At 55.3% G+C, this 10,577-nt stretch overlaps 1 protein-coding gene across 1 annotated transcript in view; it reads left to right on the forward strand.

Annotated features, from left to right (window-relative positions):
* The window catches only part of PPFIA3 (PPFI scaffold protein A3), a 36,717-nt gene that overhangs the window by 11,709 nt on the left and 14,431 nt on the right, over positions 1 to 10,577 (forward strand). The window contains exons 8-14 of the mRNA XM_077789833.1: positions 770 to 916; positions 3,597 to 3,731; positions 4,525 to 4,608; positions 5,698 to 5,829; positions 7,766 to 7,828; positions 8,846 to 8,925; positions 9,940 to 10,058. Coding sequence (XP_077645959.1) covers positions 770 to 916; positions 3,597 to 3,731; positions 4,525 to 4,608; positions 5,698 to 5,829; positions 7,766 to 7,828; positions 8,846 to 8,925; positions 9,940 to 10,058 — 760 coding nt within the window. The remainder of the gene's footprint in view (positions 1 to 769; positions 917 to 3,596; positions 3,732 to 4,524; positions 4,609 to 5,697; positions 5,830 to 7,765; positions 7,829 to 8,845; positions 8,926 to 9,939; positions 10,059 to 10,577) is intronic.

The raw sequence follows: 10,577 nt of genomic DNA on the forward strand, positions 1-10,577 counted from the left end.
CATGGAGGAGAACGTGGAGTGTCCCAATGTCCCCACTGTCCCCAGTGTCCCCAGTGTCCCCAATCCCCCCAGTGTCCCCAGTGTCCCCAATGTCCCCAGTGTCCCCAATCCCCCACTGTCCCCGCTGTCCCCACTGTCCCCAGTGTCTCCAGTGTCCCCACTGTCCCCAGTCCCCCCAGTGTCCCCAGTGTCCCCGCTGTCCCCGATGTCCCAGCTGTCCCCAGTGTCCCCAATCCCCCCGATGTCCCCACTGTCCCCGATGTCCCCTGGCTGTCCGCAGGCGCTGGCGCAGCGGGAGGACATGGAGGAGAATGTGGAGTGTCCCAATGTCCCCACTGTCCCCAGTGTCCCCAGTGTCCCCAATCCCCCCAATGTCCCCAATGTCCCCAATCCCCCAGTGTCCCCAATGTCCCCACTGTCCCCGATGTCCCCAATCCCCCTGATGTCCCCAATGTCCCCAGTGTCCCCAATGTCCCCGCTGTCCCCAGTGTCCCCACTGTCCCCGATGTCCCCAATGTCCCCAGTGTCCCCAATGTCCCCAGTGTCCCCAATCCCCCCAATGTCCCCACTGTCCCCACTGTCCCCGCTGTCCCCAGGCGCTGGCGCAGCGGGAGGACATGGAGGAGAACATGGAGTGTCCCAATGTCCCCACTGTCCCCACTGTCCCCAGTCCCCCCACTGTCCCCAGTCCCCCCAGTGTCCCCAGTGTCCCCACTGTCCCCAGTGTCCCCAGTGTCCCCAATGTCCCCGCTGTCCCCGCTGTCCGCAGGCGCTGGCGCAGCGGGAGGACATGGAGGAGCGCATCACGACGCTGGAGCGGCGCTACCTGAGCGCGCAGCGCGAGGCCACCTCGCTGCACGACGCCAACGACCGCCTGGAGAACGAGCTGGCCAGCAAGGAGTCCCTGTACCGCCAGGTGGGACACCTGGGGACACACCTGGGGACATTGGGGACACCTGGGGACACCTGGGGACACTGGGGACACAGCCGGGATAGAGGGGACACACCTGAGATACACCTGGGGACACCTGGGGACAGTGGGGACACACCTGGGATACACCTGGAGAAGGAGCTGACCAGCAAGGAGTCCCTGTACCGCCAGGTGGGACACCTGGGGACACTGGGGACACACCTGGGGACACCGGGGACACAGCTGGGGACACACCTGAGACACACCTTGGGACACCGGGGACACCTGGGGACACTGGGGACACAGCTGGGGACACACCTGGGGACAAAGCTGAGATACACCTGGGGACACTGGGGACACCTGGGGACACTGGGGACACAGCTGGGGACACACCTGAGATACACCTGGGGACACTGGGGACACACCTGGGGACACACCTGAGATACACCTGGGGACACTGGGGACACCTGGGGACACACCTGAGATACACCTGGGGACACTGGGGACACACCTGGGGACACAGCTGAGATACACCTGGGGACACTGGGGACACCTGGGGACACTGGGGACACAGCTGGGGACACACCTGAGATACACCTGGGGACACTGGGGACACACCTGGGGACATTGGGGACACACCTGGAGAAGGAGCTGGCCAGCAAGGAGTCCCTGTACCGCCAGGTGGGACACCTGGGGACACACCTGGGGATATTGGGGACACCTGAGGACACCTGGGGACACAGCTGGGGACACAGCTGGGGACACAGCTGGGGACACAGCTGGGATAGAGGGGACACACCTGAGATACACCTGGGGACACTGGGGACACCTGGGGACACTGGGGACACAGCTGGAGAAGGAGCTGACCAGCAAGGAGTCCCTGTACCGCCAGGTGGGACACCTGGGGACACTGGGGACACACCTGGGGACATTGGGGACACAGCTGGGGACACAGCTGAGATACACCTGGGGACACTGGGGACACAGCTGGAGAAGGAGCTGGCCAGCAAGAAGTCCCTGTACCGCCAGGTGGGACACCTGGGGACACACCTGGGGACATTGGGGACACCTGAGGACACCTGGGGACACTGGGGACACAGCTGGGGACACACCTGAGATACACCTGGGGACACTGGGGACACACCTGGGGACACTGGGGACACAGCTGGGGACACAGCTGAGATACACCTGGGGACATTGGGGACACCTGGGGACACTGGGGACACAGCTGGGATAGAGGGGACACACCTGAGATACACCTGGGGACACTGGGGACACAGCTGGGATAGAGGGGACACACCTGAGATACACCTGGGGACACTGGGGACACAGCTGGGATAGAGGGGACACATCTGGAACACACCTGGGGACACACCTGTGGACATTGGGGACACACCTGGGACACACCTGGGGACACTGGGGACACACCTGGGCACACCTTGGTGTCCCCATTGATGTCCCCACCACCGGTTGATGTTGTCCCTCCCCCATCCTTGTCCTTCACCCGATGTCCCCGATGTCCCCCCCAAATCCGTGTCCCCAAATGTCCCTAATGTCCCAAATCCCCCAAATCCCCCCGATGTCCCCAACGTCCCCAATGTCCCCAAATGTCCCCGATGTCCCCAAATGTCCCCAGAGCGAGGAGAAGAGCTGGCAGCTGCAGGAATGGATGGAGAACATCTGATGTCCCAGTGTGCCCAATGTCCCCAATCCCCCAAATGTCCCCAACGTCCCCGATGTCCCCAGAGCGAGGAGAAGCTGTCAGCTGCAGGAATGGATGGAGAACACCTGAGGTCCCAGTGTGTCCAATGTCCCAAATGCCCCCAATGTCCCCAATGTCCCCAATCCCCCAAATGTCCCCAATCCCCCCGATGTCCCCAACGTCCCTGATGTCCCCGATGTCCCCAGAGCGAGGAGAAGGGCCGGCAGCTGCAGGAGTGGCCAGAGAACACCTGAGGTCCCCGTGTCCCCAATATCCCCAAACCCCCAAATCCCCCCAAATGTCCCCAGTGTCCCCCAATCCCCCCGATGTCCCCCAATGTCCCCAATGTCCCCAATGTCCCCAATGTCCCCAGAACGAGGAGAAGCCAGCAGCTGCAGGAATGGATGGAGAACATCTGATGTCCCAGTGTGTCCAATGTCCCCGATGTCCTCAATCCCCCAAATCCCCCCGATCCCCCTGATGTCCCCAATGTCCCCAGAGCAAGGAGAAGAGCTGGCAGCTTCAGGAGTGGCTGGAGGACACCTGAGGTCCCTGTGTCCCCAATCCCCCCAATGTCCCCCAATCCCCCCGATGTCCCCAACATCCCCCAATCCCCCCGATGTCCCCAATGTCCCCAAATCCCCCTGATGTCCCCAACGTCCCCGATGTCCCCAGAGCGAGGAGAAGCTGTGAGCTGCAGGAATGGTTGGAGAACATCTGATGTCCCAGTGTGCCCAATGTCCCCGATGTCCTCAATCCCCCAATGTCCCCAATGTCCCAAATCCCCCCAAATCCCCCCGATGTCCCCAACGTCCACGATGTCCCCAGAGCGAGGAGAAGAGCTGGCAGCTGCAGGAGTGGATGGAGAACACCTGAGGTCCCAGTGTGCCCAGTGTCCCAAATCCCCTCAATGTCCCCGATGTCCCCAATGTCCCCCAATCCCCCCGATGTCCCCAACGTCCCCGATGTCCCTGATGTCCCCAGAGCGAGGAGAAGGGCCGGCAGCTGCAGGAGTGGCTGGAGGACGCCAAGGCCAAGCTGCAGCTGACCCTGCAGAAGGCCGAGACCCTGCCCGAGATCGAGGCCCAGCTGGCCCAGAGGGTGGCCGCGCTCACCAAGGTGGGGCCGGGGGGTTTTGGGGGGTCCTGGAGGGGATTTGGGGGGTCCTGGAGGGGATTTGGGGGGTCCTGAGGGGGATTTGGGGGGATTTGGGGGAGTCCTCAGGGGTCCTGGGGGGGTTTGGGGGGATCCTGGGGGGGATTTGGGGGGTCCTGGGGGAGTCCTCAGGGGTCCTGAGGGGGATTTGGGGGGTCTTGAGGGGATTTGGGGGGATTTGGGGGAGTCTTGAGGGGTCCTGAGGGGGATTTGGGGTGTCCTGGGGGGATTTGGGGGGTCTTGAGGGGATTTGGGGGGATTTGGGGGAGTCTTGAGGGGTCCTGAGGGGGATTTGGGGTGTCCTGGGGGGGATTTGGGGGGTCGTGGGGGGATTTGGGGGGTCCTGAGGGGGGTTTTGGGGGGTCTTGAGGGAATTTTGGGGATTCTGGGGGGGTTTTGGGGGGTCCTGGGTGTGATTTGGGGTGTCCTGAGGGGGATTTGGGGGGTTCTGGAGTGGTCTGGGGGGATTTTGGGGGGTCCTGGGGGGGATTTGGGGGGATTTGGGGAAGTCTTGAGGGGTCCTGGAGGGATTTGGGGGGTCCTGGAGGGATTTTGGGGCTTCTGTATCCCCAAACGTCCTCAATCTCCCAAATCCCCCAAATATCCCAAATGTCCCAAATTCCCCAAATCCCCTAAATGTCCCCAAATTCCCCAAATTCCCCAAATGTCCCCAAATCTCCCAAATCTCCCAAATCCCCCAAATGTCCCAAATCTCCCAAATGTCCCCAAATGTCCCAAATGTCCCCGATGTCCCCAGGCCGAGGAGCGCCACGGGAATTTCGAGGAGCGGCTCCGGCAGCTCGAGGCCCAACTGCAGGAGAAGAACCAGGAGCTGCAGAGGGTGGGGCACCCCAAAACCCGGCACCCCAAAAATGGGGGCACCCCAAAAATGGGAAACCCCAAAAATTGGAAACTCCAAAAATTGGAAACCCCTAAAAATGGGAGAACCCCAAAAACCGGCAGCCCAAAATTAGGGATATCCCAAAAATGGGAAACTCCAAAAATAGGCACCCCAAAAATGGGCACCCCAAAAATGGGAAACCCCAAAAATAGGAGAACCCCAAAAATGAGAGAACCCAAAAATGGGAAACCTCAAACATTTGAAATCCCAAAAACTGAAAACCCCAGAAATGGGAAACCCCAAAAATAGGAAACCCAAAAAATGGGAAATCCCAAAAATGGGAAACCCAAAAAATGGGAAACCTCAAAAATTGGAAACCCCAAAAATGGGAAATCCCAAAAATGGGAAACCCCAAAAGTGGGAGAACCCAAAAATTGGAAACCCCAAAAATGGGAGAACCCAAAAATGGGAAACCTCAAAAATTTGAAATCCCAAAAATTGAAAACCCCAGAAATGGGAAACCCCAAAAATGGGAAACCCCAAATATGGGCACCCCAAAAATGGGAAACCCCAAAAATGGGAGAACCCAAAAATGGGAGAACCCAAAAATGGGAAACCTCAAAAATTTGAAATCCCAAAAACTGAAAACCCCAGAAATGGGAAACCCCAAAAATGGGAAACCCCAAAAATGGGAAACCTTAAAAAATGGGGAAACCCCAAAAATGGGAGAACCCCAAAAACCGGCACCCCAAAAACCGGCACCCCTAAAATGGGAGAACCCCAAAAACCGGCAGCCCAAAATTAGGGATATCCCAAAAATGGGAAACCTTAAAAAATGGGAAACCCCAAAAATTGGAAACCCCAAAAACCTGCACCCCAAAATTAGGGACACCCCAAATTCGGCCACCCCCAAGCCGTGCACCCCGAAACTCATTAAAAAAATCCAATTTTCGCCCCTTTTTGTGCTGCAACCCCCGCCCTTGCCGTGCTCCCGTTGGCTCCCCGTCAATTTTAGCCGCTGCCTTGATTTTTTGGGGACCCCCTCGGACATTTTGGGGACCCCCCCAAAATTTTGGGGTCCCCCCCCAGGCCCGGCAGAGGGAGAAGATGAACGACGAGCACAACAAGCGGCTCTCGGAGACCGTGGATCGGCTGCTGAGCGAGAGCAATGAGCGGCTGCAGCTGCACCTCAAGGAGAGGATGGGCGCGCTGGAGGAGAAGGTGGGGGCGCCCCGAAACTGGGGAGAAATTTGGGGGGTCCTGGGTGGGATTTGGGGGGTCCCGGGTGGGATTTGGGGGGTCCTGGATGGGATTTGGGGGGTCCTGGATGGGATTTGTTGCACCTCAAGGAGAGGATGGGCGCGCTGGAGGAGAAGGTGGGGGCGCCCCGAAACTGGGGAGAAATTTGGGGGGTCCAGGGTGGGATTTGGGGGGTCCTGGGTGGGATTTGGGGGGTCCTGGGTGGATTTTGGGGGGTCCTGGATGGGATTTGGGGGTCCCGGGTGGGATTTGGGGGGTCCCGGGTGGGATTTGGGGGGTCCTGGGTGGGATTTGGGGGTCCCGGGTGGGATTTGGGGGGTCCCGGATGGATTTTGGGGGGTCCAGGGTGGGATTTGGGGGGTCCTGGATGGGATTTGGGGGTCCCGGATGGATTTGGGGGGTTCAGGGTGGGATTTGGGGGGTTCAGGGTGGGATTTGGGGGGTCCTGGATGGGATTTGGGGGGAGTTTGGGGGGTCCGGGCGGCTGCAGCTGCACCTCAAGGAGAGGATGGGCGCGCTGGAGGAGAAGGTGGGGGCGCCCCGAAATTGGGGAGAAATTTGGGGGGTCCCGGGTGGGATTTGGGGGGTCCCAGGCGGGAATTTGGGGGAGTTTGGGGGGTCCGGGCGGCTGCAGCTGCACCTCGAGGAGAGGATGGGCGCGCTGGAGGAGAAGGTGGGGACGCCCCGAAATTGGGGAGAAATTTGGGGGGTCCTGGGTGGGATTTGGGGGGTCCTGGGTGGGATTTGGGGGGAGTTTGGGGGGTCCTGGGGGGTCCTGGATGGGATTTGGGGGTCCAGGGTGGGATTTGGGGGGTCCTGGATGGGATTTGGGGGGAGTTTGGGGGGTCCTGGGGGCTCTGAACTGGGTTTTGTTGCACCTCGAGGAGAGGATGGGCGCGCTGGAGGAGAAGGTGGGGGCGCCCCGAAATTGGGGAGAAATTTGGGGGGTCCTGGATGGAATTTGGGGGGTCCTGGGTGGGATTTGGGGGGTCCTGGATGGGATTTGGGGGGTCCCGGGTGGGATTTGGGGGGTCCTGGATGGGATTTGGGGGGTCCTGGATGGGATTTGTTGCACCTCAAGGAGAGGATGGGCGCGCTGGAGGAGAAGGTGGGGGCGCCCCGAAACTGGGGAGAAATTTGGGGGGTCCCGGGTGGGATTTGGGGGGTCCTGGATGGATTTGGGGGGTCCCGGGTGGGATTTGGGGGGTCCTGGGAGAAATTTGGGGGGTCCTGGATGGGATTTGGGGGATCCTGGAGGGATTTGGGGGTCCCGGGTGGGATTTGGGGGGTCCCGGATGGGTTTTGGGGGGTCCTGGGTGGGATTTGGGGGGTCCTGGGAGAAATTTGGGGGGTCCTGGATGGGATTTGGGGGTCCCGGATGGGATTTGGAGGTCCTGGGTGAAATTTGGGGGTCCCGGGTGGGATTTGGGGGGTCCCGGGTGGGATTTGGGGGGTCCTGGATGGATTTTGGGGGATCCTGGATGGGATTTGGGGGATTTTTGGGGTTTTTTTGGGGGGGGGGATTTCGATTTTTGGGTCTTTTAAGGGGCTGAGTTGGAATTTTGGGGGGGCTGCAGGATTTTTTTGGGGTGATTTTGGCGATTTTGGGGTTTTTGGAGGGGTTTGGAGGCATTTTTAGGAAGATTTTTGGGGATTTTGGTTTTTTTGGGGGGGAGGGATTTTGAGTTTTTTGGGGGGTTTGGGGCTTTTTGGGGCATTTTTTCGGTTTTTTGGTCAATTTTGGGGGTTTTTGGACGCTTTTTAGAGGTTTTTTTGGGGATTTTCGAGTGGGTTTTTTTGTTTTGGTTTTTTGGGAATTTTTTTTAAAATTTTTTGGGAATTTTTTGGGAAATTTTGGGAATTTTTTGGGGTCCCCCCCTCATTTTCCCCTCCCCAGAATTCGCTGAGTGAAGAAATCGCCAACATGAAGAAAATGCAGGACGAGCTCCTGCTCAACAAGGTCGGAAATTTTGGAGAATTTGGGGAATTTTGGGGAATTTGGGGGAATTTTGGGGAATTTTGGAAATTTTGTGGCGTTTTGGGAAGATTTTGGGGGGATTTTTTGTGATTTTTTGGGGGATTTTTTTTTAGATTATTTAAATTTTTTCATGGATTTTTTTTTTTTTTTGAGGATTTTTTATGGATTTTGGGGAATTTTGGGGGGATTTTTTATAATTTAATTTTTTTTAATTTTATTTGGATTTGGGGAGTTTGGGGGATTTGGGGAGGGATTTTGATGGATTTTAATTTTTTAATTATTTTGTGGTTTTTTTTTTAATTTTGGGGTGGGTTTTTTTTTGTTGTTTATTTTTGTTTTTGGGGATTTTTTTATTTTTTAAGATTTTTTGAGGGACTTTAATTGTTTTTTAATTTTGTTGGGTGGGATCTTAGAGGATTTTGGGGAATTTCTGGAGATTTGGGAGGATAATAAAAATTTGTTGTTTTAATTTTATAGTTTGTGGGATCTTAGATGATTTTTGAGATTTAGTTTTAAATTTGTTATTTTGGGAGGGATTTAAAATTTGTTAAAAATTTTGGTGTTTTTTATTTTTATAGTTTTTTTTGAGATTTGGGTTGATTTTTTTAGTTTTTTTTTAAATTTTTGGTTTTTAAGGGTTTTTGGGGGAGTTTTTTTAGGGGCTTTTAGGAGAATTTTGGGGTTTCTTGAGGGGATTTTGGGGGTTTTTTGTGGGGCGGATTTGTCAGATTTTGGAGGGAATTTTGAGGAGGAATTTTGGTTGATTTTGGTCGGATTTTGAGTTTTTTTTTCCAGTAGATTTAGGAGAGAATTTTTTTATGGATTTGTGGCAATTTTGGGAGAGTTTTTGGGATAAAATTCCGATTTTTCCCCAATCCCGGATGATTTTTGGGGTTTCCCGGACGCCGATTCCCACCGGGGCTCCCCAGCACTGAATCCCCAAATTCCCCAAATTCCCAAATTTCCCAAAATTCCCAAAATTCCCGAATTTCCCCCCAGGAGCAGCTGCTGGCGGAGATGGAGCGGATGCAGCTGGAGCTGGACCAGCTCCGGGGCCGCCCCGGCTCCTCCTACTCCAGGTACCCAAAAACCCCCAAAAAACGCCCAAAATAACCCCAAAACAACCCCAAAACAACCCCAAAATAATCCCAAAATAATCCCAAAAAAACCCCAAAATAACCCAAAAAATAATGCAAAAAACACCACCAAAAAACCAAAAAATATCCCAAAAATAACCCCAAAAAACTGAAAATAATCCCAAAATAATCCCAAAATAACCCCCCTAAAAAATAATGCAAAAAACAACCCAAAATAATCCCCAAATAACCCAAAAGAACTCAAAAATGAGGCAAAAAACATCCCCAAAATAACAAAAAAATATCCCAAAAATCCCCAAGATAACCCAAAAAACCCCCCAGAAAAGTCCCAAAATCCTCTCAAATTTCAGCCAAATCCCCCCAAAATCCCCCTCAAAACCCCCCCGGGACCCCCCAAAATCCCAAATCCCCCAAAATCTCCCAAAATCTCCCAAATTCCCCAAAACCCCAAAATCCCCCCCAAATTTTCCCCAAATCCTCCCAAAATCCCCCCAAATCTTTCCCAAATTCCCCCAAACTCCCCAAACTCCTCCCCAAATCCCCCCCAAACCACCCCAAATTCCCCCAAAATCCCCTAAATCCTCCCCAAATTCCCCAAAATTTTCCCCCCAAACCTCCCCAAATCCCCAAATCCCCCCAAATCCCCAAATCCCCCAAATCCCCAAAATCCCCAAAATCCCCAAATTCCCGAATCCCCCCAAATCCCCCAAATCCCCCGAATCCCCCCAAATCCCCCAAATCCCCCCAAATCCCCCAAATCCCCCCAAATCCCCCAAATCCCCAAAATCCCCAAAATCCCCAAATTCCCCAATCCCCCCAAATCCCCAAATCCCCCAAAATCTTTCCCAAAATCCCCCAAAATCCCCCAAAACCCCCCAAATCCCCCCAAATCTTTCCCCAAATCTCCCCAAATCCCCCCAAATCCCCCAAATCCCCCAAAATCCCCAAATCCCCAAAATCCCAAAATCCCAAAATCCCAAATCCCAAATTCCCCAGGTCCCTCCCGGGCAGTGCTCTGGAGCTCCGCTGCACCCCGAGCACCCCGGGGACCCCCCCCGAGCCCCCCCGGAGGGGCCGGAGGGGCCGATGGGGACCCCCCCGGCAGCAGGTGAGGGGTTTTGGGGGAAATTTGGGGGATTTGGGGATTTTGGGGGGATTTGGGGGGATTTGGGGGAATTTGGGAAAGATTTGGGGGATTTTGGGGAAAATGTGGGGGATTTTGGGATTTTGGGGGGATTTTGGGAGGATTTGGGGAGATTTGGGGGAAATTTGGGGGGATTTTGGGGATTTTGCGGGGGTTTCGGGGATTTTGGGGGAATTTGGAGGGATTTTGGGGGAAATAATTTGAGGGGATTTGGGGAATTTTGGAGAATTTTGGGGGGATTTTGAGGGGATTTGGGGGAATTTGGGGGGGAATTTGGGAAGGATTTTGGAGAAATTTAGGGGGGATTTGGGGGATTTGGGGGATTTGGGGGGATTTGGGGATTTTGGGGGATTTGGGGGGATTTGGGGGGATTTGGGGGATTTTGGGGGATTTTGGGGGATTTTGGGGGTTTTGGGGGGATTTGGGGGGGAATTGGGGGCGATTTTGGGGCGATTTGGGGGGATTTTGGGGGATTTTGGGAGGATTGGGG

Source organism: Lonchura striata, chromosome 38 (genome assembly GCF_046129695.1).
Source record: "Lonchura striata isolate bLonStr1 chromosome 38, bLonStr1.mat, whole genome shotgun sequence".
NCBI classification, from domain to species: Eukaryota; Metazoa; Chordata; class Aves; order Passeriformes; family Estrildidae; genus Lonchura; species Lonchura striata.